General features: G+C 40.3%; 3 protein-coding genes across 3 annotated transcripts; 1 reads left to right on the plus strand and 2 right to left on the minus strand.

The window, feature by feature from the left end:
• Positions 1 to 5: 5 nt before the first annotated feature.
• On the plus strand, positions 6 to 5,297 carry Tudor-SN (Staphylococcal nuclease domain-containing protein 1). Its single transcript, XM_088029912.1, has 9 exons — positions 6 to 91; positions 422 to 537; positions 587 to 1,064; positions 1,111 to 1,580; positions 2,707 to 2,907; positions 2,958 to 3,274; positions 3,468 to 3,838; positions 3,890 to 4,489; positions 4,542 to 5,297. Exons 1-9 carry the CDS (start codon positions 47 to 49, stop codon positions 4,650 to 4,652), a joined length of 2,709 nt encoding a protein of 902 aa, XP_087886038.1. The 5' UTR covers positions 6 to 46; the 3' UTR covers positions 4,653 to 5,297.
• A 67-nt stretch (positions 5,298 to 5,364) lies between these two features.
• Positions 5,365 to 13,354, minus strand: Not1 (CCR4-NOT transcription complex subunit 1). Its single transcript, XM_088029911.1, has 7 exons — positions 13,158 to 13,354; positions 12,698 to 12,904; positions 10,382 to 12,643; positions 8,337 to 10,318; positions 7,859 to 8,282; positions 5,735 to 7,806; positions 5,365 to 5,687 (listed from the first exon to the last, which is right to left on the minus strand). Exons 1-7 carry the CDS (start codon positions 13,257 to 13,259, stop codon positions 5,609 to 5,611), a joined length of 7,128 nt encoding a protein of 2,375 aa, XP_087886037.1. The 5' UTR covers positions 13,260 to 13,354; the 3' UTR covers positions 5,365 to 5,608.
• A 411-nt stretch (positions 13,355 to 13,765) lies between these two features.
• LOC148179676 (uncharacterized) lies at positions 13,766 to 17,551 on the minus strand. The gene is made up of 12 exons (XM_088029738.1): positions 17,367 to 17,551; positions 16,931 to 17,321; positions 16,794 to 16,882; positions 16,551 to 16,736; positions 16,286 to 16,469; positions 16,169 to 16,236; positions 15,905 to 15,996; positions 15,771 to 15,853; positions 14,495 to 15,721; positions 14,073 to 14,452; positions 13,903 to 14,025; positions 13,766 to 13,855 (listed from the first exon to the last, which is right to left on the minus strand). Exons 1-12 carry the CDS (start codon positions 17,460 to 17,462, stop codon positions 13,787 to 13,789), a joined length of 2,988 nt encoding a protein of 995 aa, XP_087885864.1. The 5' UTR covers positions 17,463 to 17,551; the 3' UTR covers positions 13,766 to 13,786.
• Positions 17,552 to 17,595: the final 44 nt, after the last annotated feature.

Raw genomic sequence — 17,595 nt, forward strand, 5'->3', positions numbered from 1 at the left:
GTGACGTTCATCCACCTTTCAGTACAAGTTGCATGGCCCGTTCACGATGACTACCCAACAAATTCAACCAAAACGTGGAATTGTGAAACAAGTAAGTGGTTTTTCTTTGAAAATTAATCAAATAAAGTGTTTGGCTTCATTTCCAAAAAAGTTCCGTTCGTTTCAAAGGGAAATTGTGGAAGTTATGACCGATTTACACTCTTGGTGCTTGGTTGGCATGATTATTACATATGGCATTCGATATTTATGTATTATTTTAATGGTTTCGGGCGCATTTCTAGTTCGATTATGACAAAAACTCGAACGCTCGTCTGGATTCCGCAAAACGAGCGGCTCAAGAACTTTGATTTAATTAACCTAAATCAGTTGTATGAGTTGGCACATTTTGGGCACATTTTAGTGAACAATTAAACGTTTTCAGATCCTCTCCGGGGATTCAGTGATAATCAGGGGACCTACGGGGGCGCCTCCTCCTGAAAAGCAAATAAATTTTTCAGGAATCATCGCCCCTAAACTTGCGCGCCGAGCTGGAGACCAGTATGTTACCCCAAATTTAAATCAGCCAAATATTAAGACATCTTTGTAGATCTGAACCTACTAAGGATGAACCGTGGGCCTGGGAAGCACGCGAGTATCTTCGAAAAAAACTCATTGGAGAGGAAGTGTTGTTCACTGCCGAAAAACCCCCCAACACCAACCGGGAGTATGGGACAATCTACCTGGGGAAGGACTTCAGCACTGCCGAAAACATCACCGAGTCTTTGGTGTCGGAGGGTCTTGTGTCCGTGCGACGAGAAGGAGTGCGTCCCACTCCTGAAGGTACTCGCTTAGCTGAACTTGAAGATGCTGCTAAAGCTGCTGGTAAGGGTAAATGGGGCAGCAATCCGTCTTCCGAACACGTCCGCGACATTAAATGGTCTGTGGAGAACATGCGTTCGTTTGTTGATAAACAAGGGTACAAACCCATCAAGGCGATCATCGAACATGTCCGTGACGGGTCCACCGTCAGAGCCTTTCTTCTTCCAGAGTTCTATCACATAACACTTATGATATCAGGAATTAGGGTAACACTTCAAATTTTCATTTCCAACATCTCATTGTAAATTTCAGTGCCCTGGGTTCAAACTTGACGCCAACGGCAAACCCGACATGAACATCAAAGTCCCGTACGCCGAAGAAGCCCGTTACTTTGTTGAAATTCGCCTCTTACAAAGAGAAGTGGACATTGTTTTAGAATCTGTCAATAACAACAACTTCGTCGGGACAATCATTCATCCGAAAGGCAACATCGCTGAAGCTTTGTTGAAAGAAGGTTTCGCTCATTGCGTCGATTGGTCAATCGCCTTTATGAAATCTGGAGTTGATGGTTTAAGAGCTGCCGAAAAGAAGGCCAAAGCTGCTAGACTTCGCATCTGGAAAGACTGGCAATCCACCGCTCCTCAAGTTACTGGAAAAGAAAAAGAGTTTACGGCTACAGTCGCTGAAGTTATCAACGGGGATGCACTTTCGGTTAAGCTGAACAATGGCCAGTACAAGAAGATCTTCCTTTCGAGTATCAGACCACCAAAGGAACCCGGACGGTAAGCTTCTGAATATTTCACTGTTTGTTTAAATATTTAGTGGCTGAATCAATATTGTGGAATTATCGAACGGGAAAGAAGGCAAAATATTGATCTGCGTCAGGGTTGAAACGGACATGTAGCTGCACTTTATTTTGTAAATAATTTATATTCATTGTTAACTCACTACGCAAACATTTTAAGCAAAAAGACGATTTAACTCAATTTCCCGATTAATAGGATTTCCTCCACGCCGAAAGCAGGACCGTTTTTTAATATGATTTCAACATCTCATTAGTGGGTTGCATCAGGGGGCACTCTTATGCAATAACGTTTACATAAAACTAGTGAAATCATTGAAATGTATTCCAAGAAATTAACATTTCTGAAGAGTTCAAATATTATGAAAAAAGCTTCGTCAAAAGTTTACACTACTCTTTGTTATGTAAAGTTAATTTTTATTTGCCCCTAAACCTCAATTCTCTGTATTTCTAGTTATGTACTTTACAATTCATTACATGTTACTTTTTTTGGCAAAATTACAACCTTCAGACCTTGAATTAGATAAATACTTAAAGATAATACTACCTTGGGAATAAATTCGTATTTTTTTAAACAAAGAGCTTTAATTTATTTATTTTACTTGGAAAAACGGTATAGTATTGATCTCCAACAAAATTATAAAGTATATATTATATAAAGTAAATATTAACGTTTTATTATCTTCGAAAATTTCAAAAAGCGGGATATTTGCATAATCTTGATTAAAGCTTATAATAGTTTGAAGGATAATTAGCTTATTTTGGGTAATGCAGCGTTAAATACTTATTGATCGACAATTTTCTTTTCATAATTATACGTAATGATTATAGTATAAAACAACAATGAACTAAAAAACATGGAGGGGTGTTTTTATGTATAGATAAACCATAAAACGTTTATCAGTTTGACTTTGGACTTGTACCATTCTTAAGAAATGAAATTTTATCTGCCTTGACAACACGCAATTGACCTGCTTCACTGTAATTAATTAAAAAGTCATTTTTTGTAATTTCCAGATTTTGTAAAGAATAGCTTAATTAAGAAGTAATGGAAATGGACTAAAAACGATTTATATTTATCATTTAAAATTTTATCATTTCCTTAGTGTTGCGGACGAGGATGGTAAGACAGCCCCAAGACCTAAAGGATTCCGTCCATTGTACGATATTCCCTGGATGTTTGAAGCCCGCGAATACCTGCGCAAGAAACTGATCGGCAAAAAGGTGCACGTCGTTATTGACTACATCCAAGAAGCTCGAGACGGATATCCTGAAAAAGTCTGTGCAACTGTTTCACTCAGTGGAAAGTAAGAACTTTGTTCTTTAGTACCAACAAAAATGCAACTCTTTGTCTTAGGAATATCGCCGAAGCGCTGGTGTCGAGAGGTTTAGCTTCCGTTGTGAAATACAGACCGGATGATGATCAACGCAGCTCTCGCTATGACGAACTTCTAACGGCCGAAAGTAAAGCTATGAAGTCTCAAGCTGGCATTCATAACAAGAAAGAAGTTCCCGCACATCGGATTACCGAAATTGATGCTGCTCGCGCCAAACTTGAATTGTCTTCCTTCCAACGTGCGCAGAGGATCGATGCAGTGGCTGAATTTGTTGCTAGTGGCACCAGACTGAGACTTTTTATACCGAAATCCAACAGTCTGTGTACTTTCTTATTGGGTAAATATTTCTCTTAGATGAGGCACCTCAGAAAACCCCATTCACGTCCTATATGTGAATGACAAAAGCAGGTGCTAGAGAATAGGTGGACTCCAATGTGGTCATGTTTCTATAGCTGACTACTATTTCACGTCACCAACAAACATTTTGTTCGGTAAAAAAATGTGATGTCTAATTAATTTTTCTTTGGTAGGAGGTATAAACTGCCCGCGTGCTTCCCGCCAAGCGACCAATGCGCAACCCGCAGTTGAAGGGGAACCTTTTGGAGACGAAGCTCTACAATTTACAAAAGAGCGATGTTTGCAACGAGAGGTGTCAATTCAGGTCGACACCCACGACAAAGCAGGGAATTTCATTGGATGGCTTTGGATCGACAACGTCAATTTGTCCGTGGCTCTCGTCAAAGAAGGTTTCGCTTCAGTCCACCGCACTGGAGAAAAATCCCAATACGCCCCGCTTTTGAAAGAAGCCGAAGACAGTGCCAAACAACAACGTCTGCGGATCTGGCAAAACTACGTGGAGGAAAAAGAGGAACAGCCTCAGGAAGAAGAGAAGCCCGCAAGTGTAAGCATCATGATCACCCCAAAATTAAGAATTTTAACAATTTTATTATAGAACGTCGAGAGAAAGGTAAGCTACGAAGAAGTCGTAGTGACCGAAATCACCCCTGAGGGCTCTTTCTTCGTCCAAACAATTTCCGAAGGTCCGAAAGCAGAGGCGTTGAACGCCAAACTGCGCCAAGAATTCCAAGCTAACCCGCCTCTTCCCGGCGCGTACACGCCAAAACGTGGTGACGTATGCGCCGCGAAATATACCGTCGATGATGAATGGTATAGGGTCAAAGTCGAAAAAGTGCAGGGAGGAAAAGCCACCGTGCATTACTTCGATTATGGCAACCGCGAAACTCTTCCAACCACCCGCCTTGCAAGTTTACCGGCTGCCTATGCTTCTGAGAAGCCATACGCTACCGAGTACATCCTGCCTTACGTGACTTTGCCGAAGGATGACGAGTTCAACGCTATGGCTATCAAATACCTCCGTGAAGACACCGCCGTCAGCAAATTGCTCTTGAATATAGAGTACCGAATCCAGGGAAGTCCCCCAGCTGCTTCTCTACATGCCGACAATACCTCCGAGGGAGATATCGTCAAGAATCTGATCAGTGAAGGGTTGCTCCTGGTGGAAAACAGAAAAGAACGGCGACATAATAAACTGGTACTGATTTTAGATTTTGTATGGTTGAAGAGTTAATTGTTTTTTTTTTCAGCTTGCTGCGTATAAAGAAGCGCAGGATGTGGCAAAAAGGAACCATTCCAACATGTGGGAATATGGGGACATCACTGAGGATGATGCAAAGGAATTTGGTTTGGGAAAATGAGGGACCACAATCAGAGCGACATTAACCTACATTAAAAAATTAGACATAGCAGTGGGTTACAAAACTTGTCTAGTAGACTTTCCATTTAACTAGTAGATAGATGCCAATATAGGATATATTTTTATCCAGCACCATTACTATATACAGACGTTGATGTGTATGTTTATTTTATATGATTTGTATATTATGGAAATTATGAATGGAATAATGTGGCCTTTACATGTTTACATTTTATTGGATTTTTACACTTCTAGTACTGTTTTTTATATTCATCAACTTTATGTTTTATATATAGAGATTCTGGTTGTGACAACTTTAGATTTACACATTTTGTTGTATATTTGGCTAATCTGTCACGCGATTTCTTATGTATATTTTGTTTCCTATTGTTATAATTATGTATGTCTTAATTCAAATTTATGTTATTTATAAGTAATCAGATGTAATATCATTAAACAAAGTGGTTCCACTATAAGTATAATCTAACTTGATTGAATCAAGTTTTGAGTGCATCTGGTCATGACACACAGACTGGGTATATTATTATGTACGTACAGTAAAACAACTTTTTACTTCAATTTGAAGGCGTGGATGTAACTAATGTAGGGAGTGGCTCTGTGTAAATTAAATAAAACATTATTGTTACACCTTCATTTCATTTCACACAAAATTCCCCAAATTTACCGGAAAAGGCAAATAAATCAAAGTCCAGTTTGCTTTCTTCAAAACATTGAAAACCATTTAATACATCCACATATTTATAGTAATTACAAATACTTGAAAATTCCTTAAAAATAACTAGTTTTTTACAGAGCTATATCTACACGCTATCCTTAAAAATAAAAAAAAATCGCTTATTACCAGAAAAATAAAAATGAATGCAATGCAAAATAAAATAAATTCGAGTTCACATGTGTAACCATTTTTCAATATATACAGATCACAAAGACATGTTATCACTCTTGTATTTCATTTTCTTGAGCCTGCACTGTCGTCTTCTGGACCATACACGACCTAGCAACCGACTCAAACAACCTAAAAAACGAAATAAAAGTTAAAATCCCAACTTCAAAACGACTTACTTTTCGATCTCCGGAGCGCAATGAACGAATTCGTGGCTCCAGAACTTGTACGTCGGATTCTTAATCAGCTCGATGAATGTTATCAACAACCCCCAGGGATGTGGTCTGTTGACGATCAAACGCTCCAGAAGAACTCTGGTGATTTGTTCTTGAATAGCCTCCGTGTTTGCTTCGGCGAATAAGTACAGCAAAGTACACGAGAAATAGTGCGTGTGACTGTTTGGATAGCGCAGTTGGTTTGCTATGGCATTCAAGAACAAATATCTGCCCTCGGTGTCTAAATCCACAGCCAGATTTTGGAAGATATCCATGTGGGCACTATGGGCGATCGTGGTCATGTTAGGCGGATGACCTTTGCCTCGTATGTACGCGATGGCTTGCATGCCAACATGCAGGACCAACGCGTTCATCAAAGGGATGTTATATCGTACACCTGGTTCGTTGGAAATTTGAAGGTTACTTCTTAATTCCGACAAGAAAGTAACCGGAGCTCTGGCTTTAAGATAAGAATCCAAATCTTTGCGGAACTGAGCCGGAGTGATCATCATGGGGATGTTGGCGAGGATTCTTGGACCGAAGGAGATCTCTGGTAACATGTCGACCTTTAAGTTGGGAGTGAAAGGGTCAGGAAGGCGCATGTTCCTAGGAAAAGCTGAGAGAATCAAGTTGCGCATTTGAATACAATTTGGTGGGATCACATCGCAGAAATTATAGTGGTAATCACATAGGAACTCCGGGAAATCGTGAAGGAGTACCAAGAGTACTCTTAAAGTGCCTTTGTACAACATGGTCACAGGTTTGGCTAGTTCGGCATTTCGCAAAAACGGCGACAAGTACCTAAAGAGATCAATAAGAAGTTGGGCGTATAAAGGCCAGCACTTCTGTTGAGGAGTACTAGCTAACATTCGACCCATGAAAATTCTATGGGAGACTAACTCAAGCCACGCGTAGCAGAAACCAGCTGCCTTTGTCGGACGCAAAATATGCAAAGTATGGCAATACGCATTCAGGACGTGGAAATTAATAGCCTCCAAAACAGGTTCTGGCGAGTTCAGCTCCAGAAACAACATCGTAAAAATCCTCTGGTATGGTAACTGATTGAACTCGATCGTTCGTCCTTCATGGTCCTGCAGCAAACAACCCGCGACAATGCCCAGAACTTTGTTCAAAAGATGAATTTTCGTCGTGGTGTTATTAGCATCGCCTGAATGCTTCACTAAGAGCGCAACTAGACGAACGAACGCGTCCAAAGTATTGTAACACTTAGCTCGAACTGTCGGTAGTTGAACAGCGTTGGCTTTGTCGGAGAAGATTCTGTAAACAGCTTCCACACACAACTGCGTGGACAGTCTGAAGAATCTCGTAATCAAATCGTCAGTTTTCAAAATTCCGTGCATGTTCATCTGGTGCACGAACACACTGAAGGCTTTCGTGGCATCCCGACCTTGAGGTTGATTATAAATGTTAATCCACTCCCTGAGAAGAAAATCGGTTTTCTCGACCAACCCAGGAGGGTCCTCGTAGTTCGGTGCGCGTACCTGCAGAATTCCGTTGTGTATGTGCACTGTGGCCCCCACAGGCGCTCTGTCCCCAAAGAACGGCGTCTCGGGGTTCTGACGCAAGATGTCGATGATGTTACCTAAACCTTCAGGTGGTTGTCTCGTGTGTGTCTGAATTTTCGCCAACATCTCGATGGTGTTGCAAAGGTCGTTGTCGGTAACGAATTGGTTAGATCGGTCGTCAATTAGGTATAGTTGCACCAACTGCATGGCGAAATTGATACCCATGTAGTTTCCTCCGTTTTCGATACATTGGGCCAAGGCTAAATCGTACTGTGGTACGTGGACAAGACCGGATTTTATCAACGTATCGACGGCATCCAAGTTGTAACGATATTCTTCACGGCATTCTGTTAAGAATCTCGTGACCAATTTGTTGGTCCATTGTTGTCCAAAGACGCGAGGGTCTTGGAACGACTTCAGGATTCTTATGATGATTTCTTTGAAACGCATCACCACGGGGTCGGCGTCGTTGATTGTCGAAACAAGGGAGTCTTGCAAGCTTTCCACACACTGGAAAAGATTCAAGTCATAAAATCTACAATACATTCAATTTTAAACTCACTTTTTGGACAATGGCTTGAGGTGGCGTGGGATCCCTGGTCCGCAACGTATGCATAAGGCAATCTCTGATCAACAGCAAATTGGAGCTCATATGTGTAAATTGAGCTTGCGCCGATGTGGCTTGGAGAAACTGTTCAATTTCCAATCCCAGTTTCTCAAAGAGTAGCGACAAGTCATCGTTAAGAACAGTCGCTTGTGGCAACGGGAAAGGTGTGGATGGATGTAATTGGGTTTCAATGGGTGTCAAGTTTTGCTTTTGTATCAAAATGTTGGAATCTCGCTCGTTCGGTAGAAATCCTGGAATATTCCTCGCGAATTCTTCATATACGGTCATTTGACTGTTGGAGATGCCGCCAACTTTCAGGCGAATTTGCTCAGGAATTCGTTCGGCTTGGTAAGTTAAGGCGATAGCGTCGCAATATCGTCTAAAACACATTAAAATTACTGATAAAATTCAAACAATAAAATCGTAAACACACCTTCCCTCCTGCCTCGCCATCTTCCTAAGATCGTACTCGCTCATCAATCGTTTATCAATTTCGGGAATAGCCTTCTCAACTGCAGTCTTCTGAACGAAAGCGCAGGCCAACTCCATATTATCATTAGCAATAATATTGGCCGCCTGATCAATCATCTCCTTCTGTTGCAAAGTAGGTGCTGCAATATTCGCCACAAGAGCTTGCTTCAAATGCGTGTTAATGGCAGTCAACAACTGATCCCGACAGGTAATCATCGCCATTCCAGCCGTCAAATTCCTCACCATGAAGTGAGCGGCTAGTCTCATCCTTCCTTCATCTGGATCTAACGCAAAATCTTTCCTAATGATCTGTTCACATGTTTGTAAGGCGATTTTAATGGAACGGTCTACGACCGGAGCAATCCATTCTTGCACGGCATGTTCAATAGAAGATCTCACCAAAGGCTTCAACTGAGGTTGGTTTTGGAACAGCAAAATTGAAGGACTGATGACTGTATGAGTTTGGAACGACGTCATTCCGGCTATTTGGATATCGCTGTAGCTGAAGCGAGGCTCTGGAGGAGCGGATAGAGAAGAAGTCGGAGTAGTGCTGTTGTTGTGAGTTACAGGAGAGTTAGCTACTTGTCCTGGCATCATGTTAACCAGCTCTGGTTCGTTTATTGTGGCAGGTTGATTGTTGCCTTGTGACGACGATATCATCGCGTTGTCTTTCTTCGATTGTTGTGACAACTGATATTCGATCTTGTTTATACGTTCGGGGTCTTTTAAGTACATGCTTGGTTTAAGATGAGACACATCAATGTCTAAATTTTTGCAAAGCACTTCAATTTCAAACTTCAGAGTCAATTTTAGTTCAGGCTCTTGGTGAAGTTCCGCCAGTACGTTCATTATGGCCATGGTCCAGGGATTCTGTGGTTTAAACACTTTACTTTTAGCACATGATTCTATAATCTTTGCGACGAAAGGAACAACGTAGAGGAGCTCCTGAGGGCCTTTATGGTATGCCTCCACCAGTAAAGATTTCATATCCAGGTCTATTTGTAGTATCGGTTTGTTCCGCGCCAATGTCAATATCCCCAACCAATGGCCCAAGTTTTTCAACAAGGATCTGTCGGAGAAATTCTCGATTCCTTTGTCGGACCTTAGCAAGACCCTAATGTTTCTAAAGGTCTCTTTGGTCACCATTCTGTAGATATCGTTGATGTTCAATGTATCCAAAAAGTTCGAATATAACCCATGGAAGTTCAATTCAATGCTCGCCCTCTTCATCACTAAATACTGTGCCAGCCATGCGAAGTACTCATCCGATACTATATCTCTCAGTTCGTCGCACTTGGTCTTCAAATTAAGTTGACTCAGATTGTTGAAAATAAAAGCGATCTTATCCTGCAACGCCTCGGGTGGTCCAATCACTTTCTCGTCTTTCTCAGTGGCGACAAGTAATGTGTCTATATTCGTCGCGTTCGCGATAGATGGTCGGCTGCCCAAAGTACTAGTCGTGGTAGTGTTAGCTTTACTTGGAGCACTAGAGCTGATGGTAGAATTCGGTTTGTACACCTGAGAAACTGGAGTGTTTGGAGGCGCCAACATCGAAGCCATGCTGGCGGGTAGAACAGTGCCCTGTGGTTTATTTGGAGGTTCAAGACTTTGAAGACCATACTCCACATACTCTTGCAAGTGTTGAGGGAACTCGGAGAAATGCGGTATTGCTCGAACGTGTTCGCAATATTTGTGGTACTCTTTCAAACGACCTTTAAATCTGTCCAGGGCCGTTATACCGAAATAGTACATTTTTGAGCCCTCTGATTTTTTAAGAGCTTCTAGGACGAATCGAAGGGCCAATCCCAGAGCAACGTAAGATGTTACAATGCTTCTTTCGATTATTCCGCCAAAGAGTTGGGCAGTTATGAAGAGTTCTTTTTCGGGGTACTGAGGAAAGAATTTGTATTCTTCGAAAAGGTTGCGCAACATGCAGTTAAAAACCTGAAAAGAATCGGTAGATGGTTAGTGGAGAATAAAGTGGAAAATTTTAATAATTTGACTTACTTCTCTTTCGCGCTTGTTGTGAGAGTCCTGGAACCTCTTCAACATTTCAAGCACTTCGTCGATGGACAACGTGGGATGTGGAGGGTGGTTGTAAATCCTCTGAAAGTAGCTGTTTGCTTCATCTTCAATATCTTTAGACACATTAGGAGACATTTCCGGGAACAAGTTATATTCTGGTATTCTCTTATCGATGTTTGCCGTCGGTCCCATTCTTCCGATATTCCCGATCTGGTTAACACCCAACACCAGCGACGAACTAGTTCCCACAGGTCCTTGGTGTTGCAGTGGCATCATCGGGAAAGGACTGTTTGAAGGTCCAGCTCCCAAAATTCTTGAAGGAGAGCCTGGAGACTGTACCAATGGACCCAATCCGCCTTGTAAATTAAACGCAGAGCTCGTGGGTCCAGAAATAGTCATATTCCCTAGATTTGTGGCCAAACCGGGAATAGAGTCGACGCCGGTGTGGTTATAGAGTTGGCCGGAAATAGCTGACACGTTAAAAGGTCCATCGACACCTCTCGACCTCACGAGTGGCGGTTGTTGACGAGACTTTAGAAGCAGAGTGCAGCTGGCCGCGACATTCATGATGGCCTCTTGACACTCGGGACTGACATTGTTCACGCAAGATTGCAAACACAACATTATCGTGGTCAATGTTTCGTTGGGTAAAGAAGATGCTTTAGAAATCGCGTCATCGTTTTTGCCCATAATTTGGGGGCATCGCCGGTGGAGGAATTTCACGCATGCACTGACGAAAGGTTCGCCGTGTTCTCGAATCTTATCAGAAAGCCATTTTTCGAGTTTTAGATATTCCCTTCGCGATGCCAGACAAGCCAGATCGATGATGAATGGATAGGATTGGGAGTTTTGAGCATTCAACAGCATTGAAAGGGCTTTTAAATCTTGTGCCACGTCGAGAATTCGAGATAATCTCGTTTGATCACAATCGCTTCTGACGTACCACTCCGCCATTGCGTGCATTATTATTGGTTTGATGTTTATGTTCGTCGTGTGCCAAGCGTGGTGTAGAATAATGGCGGAATTGGGATGGTTGAGTAGAAAAATCGGTATCAAAGTCGATAACAGTTCTTGTCTTAACAGGGTGATGGGTCCTGAGATTTGAAGCAAAGCTAGAACCAAGACGTCTGGACAGTTGTGGATGGGGAATTTAAACATGTCTTGGACATAGTTGAATAATCCACACTCAGACATGTGTAATAAGAGCTCAACTAGGTTTAATGATCTCCAGTTTGCAAGTTCTTTGCTGTCTTGCTCAGGCGGCGTTTTCAGGACATCCACAGTTACAGTCATTGCAGGGTAATCAGCGAAACAGAACACATCAGGATTTTTAAGTATGTTTTGTACAAGACTAAATTGACCGTCGACGTTCGTCCACCTTCTATAAAACTGGTCAATTGGGAAAGTTTCAGAGTGGAAACCTAGCATTTGGAGACCCTGCCGAAGTGCACTTATTAAAATGATCAGTCCCTGTCTGTCTTTTATAACGAAATCGGGATGGTCCAACTCGGCCACGACATTTCCCCACTGAAAATTCGGCACGACCTCTTTCAAAGCTTGAACAAGAACTTCGACATTCCAAGACGTGCGCCCTTCGTTCCCTTTGTTGAACGTGCCTGGTGACTGTAAAGTGAGCGATTCTTCAAGGCCACTGTGTGTTCGGCACATTACGGTAAGTATCCTGGCCACGGATGCGGGGGAGATGTCGCGTCCCCCAAGCTTCATCAAATTGTTGCGACATTCTTCGACGGAAGAAGTGAATCCGAAGCCGATTTCGGTCACTAAATCGGCCATTGAAGTCTCTAGTATGCCCCCGGATAGCCCGGGGCCTTCTGATGACATTTCTGGGGATAATTCACAGTGTTCTGGATATACCAACGGCGCTAGCACTACCGGGACGAGATCCTTGGGGAAGTCCCGTTGCAGGGTGTCTAAGAACGCCCTATGAGCGTTGTTGGTGAGTCCTACCTCTTTAGGGGCTTTCAAAACTGTTGAAAGAATGAGGTGCAGAACCTCTGGTGTGGTCTCGTGAAGACCTCCCTCGTGTTGACGGCTGCTACCTTCAGTTTCGATGTAAGATTGTACTAGAGCTGGAACGGTAGATCGCAAGTGGGCTTGAGCTAGAGAGGAAACTTCCGAGTTTGAAGAATGACGGAGGGCAAGAGCAAAGACGACTTCCTGGACAGCTGAGAGGCGAAGGCACTTGCTCAACTGCTGGAAGAACTGTGGTCCAAATTTGAGGGCCTGGAAACACACAGTTTATGAAGAAACCTTCAAACACTTTTATAATAAATTCACCTTATTATTACTCAAAGGATTGTCTGTGATGTAACAAACGGACGTCAGCAGTGAGGGTTTATTCAACAAGTTGGAGCACTGCTCTAACAATGCTTGGTTTTGGGGAGATGGTGCGGTTATTTTGCTGGTAGACTCAGATAAGTCCACTGATGAAAATAGACATTGGAGCAAGTGACGGTCCGCCTCCAGGCCATGCAAAGTTACCAACTACAAACGAATTATGTGTTAATACAAAAAACAGCCTCAAAAAGAAAAAATACTTGTATAATCTGACTGACATTTTTGTGTGATTATGAAAGAAAAAAAAACAATCAAAACACCTTTGTTCCGATAACATTGCTCTATCGGTAAGTAAGCGTGACAGCTGGCGAGAAAAACATGGCTGATATCGCAATTTGTCATTTTGATAACTTTGTATTACGCATATTGCAATATTTTCTTTCGATTTAGACGATCTTACCTTTGAGAGGTCGGCAACCACTTGCTTGTAGTTCTTTTTTGTTAACGATGCAACTAAATAACTTATTTGTGACAAGGTAAAAGACAACGAGTCTAGGTTCATAGTTCCATGAACACGGCCTCGAAAGCTTCAAAGACCTTTGAAGCTTTCTTAGGTATACACGGGGCTTTTATCCACAAAGTCTTATTTCTTTTTGAAAAATAACTAAATTTAAAATGGTCCAAGACCATCATCGAATCTTTAATGTACTTTTCACCACTTAATTTATCAGAATCATCTTTTAACTCACGCAACACACAACACATGCACTGAATACAACATATGTAAGAAACTACGCATGATCAGCACCGCTTCACTGTTGTGGGGAGATGCACGTTTGTTATCGCACTTTTCTTCAATTTAGAAACATTATTAGAAAAACTTTGATGAAATGGAGGTGTCTTTTGGAAAACACCATGGAAAATGTCAAAAATATGTCAAGAATTTCCCGTCGATTTCTTTGATTACAGGTTTCTGTAATCCCTTACAATTCCAGCGCCATCTACCTCATTCTTTTTTAACGGACAAAAAAAATTCAAAAAGAGAAATTTAATTAAATAAATTTTATTCAAATTAAAACTAACTTCCATTCATTTTTTCCCGTTTTCCGCTTTAAACTTTCTTATTTTTTCATCAAACTTGCGTTCCAAAAAATTCACCTAGAAAACAAATTAGTATACCTCAAATATTGGAAACACAAAAGTACCTCGCACTGTCCTGTGTTCATTTTTTGGGCAATACTTTTACCACTTATTCGGCGCTGTTTTTCAATCTTTGCACAACCGATCATGTAATTCTCCAAGATTTTTATCCATTTATTATTCAAATCCTGAAAAACTCAAAGTACTAATCTGAAAATTAACATTATAAAAGTACCTGTATCGCTTTTTTACAACCAATGACTAATTGATTGTACTTTTCTACCTCCACAACGTTTTTCCTGAAGGTCTTGTATTCTTCAAACAGGCCATGAACTTGTTGTCGCAAATGCGCGTTTTCGAGTTCAAGCTCCTCCATTTTTTTCCCACATTCTTCCAAAATTTCCGCAAACTGTTTTCTATAATTCGCTTCCTGTAATTTCCACTTTTCCTTCATTTTCTTGTACATTTCAGACTTTTCAGTGATGACAGTTTTGTACTGATTCTCAATATTTTGCATTTTTTTAATGTTTTCCTCTTGAAAGCGATCGCGCAGTGAAATTTCCATTTTCAAAAGTTCCGCTTTTAGACACTTTTGATAAATATCGTTCTCTGTAACTATAAATCGTTGAGTCTTAGTTGTGCCACCAAAAAACTCACCATTCTCAGTAGTTTTTTCCAAATCATTCTCCACATCTTTTAATTGTTTAACTAAATTCCTTTTGACGGCTTCCTCGCTAACTTCGTTCACCTCCTTATGTAAATCTATTAGTTCTTGTTTCGCTTCATTGAGCTGCTTTTGTGTATTCTCCAGTTGTTTTTCCACCTCTGCTTTGTTTTCTTCAACTATATGTAAACATTTCTTCAAATTCTGTATTTGATCGTTCAACTTTAAAACAGCGCGCGAATTTTGTTCACACTCTTGTTTAATAGTACTGTTTGTTTCTTTTAGTAGCTCAATTTCTTTCTTCGCTTCTTCTAATTCGTTCCCTCGACTTGTCAATTGATACTCCAACGCGAATTTCTCGCCCTCCAACATAGTTTTAGCATTTGTAACTTCTTCAATTTTGTCTGTTAATTCCGTATCTCCGGCATCACCGCCAGAGCTGTGCCTCAAACTTTCGATGAAATCGCTCAACATGTTGTCCCATTGCTCCAACTTTTCTTGAAAAAACTGCTGCTCCAGCTTCTGCTCGTTTAGCAACGTAAAGTAGTCTTGCATTTGCTTTTTCAACGCGAAAATTATATTAAAGTTTGTTCTTTTGAAATTCATATTTTCCAAATGAGCCAAGACTTGTTGTAATTGATCGTGAATTTGTCCGTATTTTGACTTGAGGGATTTTACTTCATGGACGTCGCTTTCGGATTCGAATATGTCGGCTTCTGATAGTCCCAATTTCAAACAGATTTTCTGTAACTGTCTCTTGACCCGTTCATTTTCTTCAACGAGTTGGAGTTCGACTTTTTTAAATTCTGATAATTCCTTCAGTAGTTTGTTTTTTTCATTGTTACACTCCTTCAATGTTTGTTCAAAGTTTAGTTTATCTCTGATCATAATTTCTTGCAAACTGTCTTTCTCATGAGTGATGCGCTGCAATTTCTCTACCACGTCGTTCTTTTCAGACAATTCCTGTTTCAAACTATTGATTGTGTCTTCCGCATTTTGCAGTTCTTTACTCATTGTTTCCAGCTGTGGCAGACTGTATTTTTGAGAGATGTTCTGAATATCTGTACGTGTCTTTTGAATAGTTTCTTCAATTTGTTCTTGTAGTTCTTTGTTTACCAGATTTAGATTCATAATTTGATTGTTGCGATCCTCTACAGCTTGCTGGTAAGTTTGAAGCTGTCTTTGCAGAAAGATTATTACTTCTGCATGTTCGCTGTTGCCTAAAACCGAATTATTATTTCATTGGTGGTACCACTTAAAGTAACATACTGCAAGGTTTCACTTCACAGGACGACATTGTGTTAAATAGCCGTCTGTACTCAAACAGTTCCTGAATATCGGAATCGTAGAACCTGAAGCAAAACTGATTACTGTGGAAAAACTCTCATGAAATCTAAAATTACTTTAGTTTTGCTTTGAGCGTGTTCAACTCGACGTCTTTGTCTAACAACATTCTTTTTAGTTTTTCTAAATGTACAACCATTGTTTCCTTGTCCTAAAATCAATATATTTGTTCCAATTAAATATCTGTGGAAAAACACTTCAGGACTTAATCAATATAATGATATGTATTATGTAACTAACGGACTGCTAAAGCAATCACGTAATACACTTTCAAGTACTCAAAAAATTTAGACAAAACTGAGATAAATAGCTGAGATGTTTACCAGACTTCTGGCTAAAAATTCGTCTTCAGATCCATCCCAATTGTTTGATTCCAGTTGTTGCAAGCGCTCTGTAATTTAAAAATTCGCATAAAGACACAAATTGTATGCTTGTGATACCTTTAAAATGATCACTCTCCTTTTTTATCGCTTCTCCTAGCATAAAAAGGTCTTTGCATTGTTGTTGAGCGCTTTGCAATTTCTTTGATAGCCCTACTATTGTTAAATTATTTTCCTCCTCAATTTCTTTTTTATGTTGTAACAACTTTTTCAAGTCGTCTTCTAAAGACTTCTTTTCTTTTTCCTACAATAACAAAACAAACAATGTAACACAACTAAATAACCACATAAAAAAGAAAAGTTTGAACTATGAATACTCTCTTACTAAAAACTGGCACTTTTTGGTTTGTTCCTGAAGGAAAGTCTCTAATTTAACAACTTGTTCCTGATGAACTTTCTGGAGCTCTCCAGAATTTAACTTCCTAGCACCTGAACTAAAAGGATTGTTGTCAGCTAGTTTTAACTCAAGCTCATTTACAGTAGACTGATAGGTACAAATTTCTAAGTTTTGCTAAAAAAAAGTAGACATTAATTGTTGCTTATCTTATAATATGCTCAAATTGTTTACTTCTTCTAGAGTTTTTTTCAAAGTCTGAATCTCCTTGTCCTTTGAATCCACATTTTTAGTCAGATTGTGAATAATTTGATTTTTCTCCACTAAAACGCAAAAAATTGTACTCTGATTACTTGAGAATCCAAACCTACCTAATAAACTCTCAGAATTAGACAGAGTTACTTGCAGATGGCGAGTCTCTGCTTCTGCTAGTGTTGCTTTGTTCTTCAAGATCTTGGTTTCAGTCATTGCTTCTTCTTTGAATTTATTGAACTCTTCTCTTAGTTTATTAATTTCTCTTACTCTTACATCATATAAAATCCTCAATTGTTCCTCCTGATCAGCGTTTTTAAAGTTCTGTTCTAAATTATTGGGCAAATGATTGACTGTATTTTCCATTGAGACTTTACTGCTCTCATCATATTTTAAGTCATGTTTGTTATGAACAAGTCTTGGGACTGTCTCCACTGAAGTTACAGAAGAATTCATTGTACTTTCGTCATAATTAAACTCTGCGATTCCAGCCGCTAATAAATCTGCTAACTGAAACAAAACACTTAGAAATTCAAAGTTTTACTAAGATTTCACCTCTTCTTGGCGTCTTCTCTGCTCCTCCAATTCCTCATCTTCTTCCCTGCTTTGAGGATTATCAACTTCCAGTGAATTATTTTGAAAAAGACTCATTTTCACTCGGTATTTACAAAACACTCATTTCATAACCTTGCGACTTTTCAGTAGACGCTGTGATTGGACGCGAGCGTTGCGGTCAGCTGATCAGACGTTACAGAAGCGGTAAATTCAAAAATCGTAAAATAAG

The sequence above is a fragment of the Gnatocerus cornutus genome, chromosome 2 (assembly GCF_029298725.1).
Source record: "Gnatocerus cornutus isolate USDA-ARS CGAHR chromosome 2, icGnaCorn1.1, whole genome shotgun sequence".
Lineage (NCBI taxonomy): Eukaryota > Metazoa > Arthropoda > Insecta > Coleoptera > Tenebrionidae > Gnatocerus > Gnatocerus cornutus.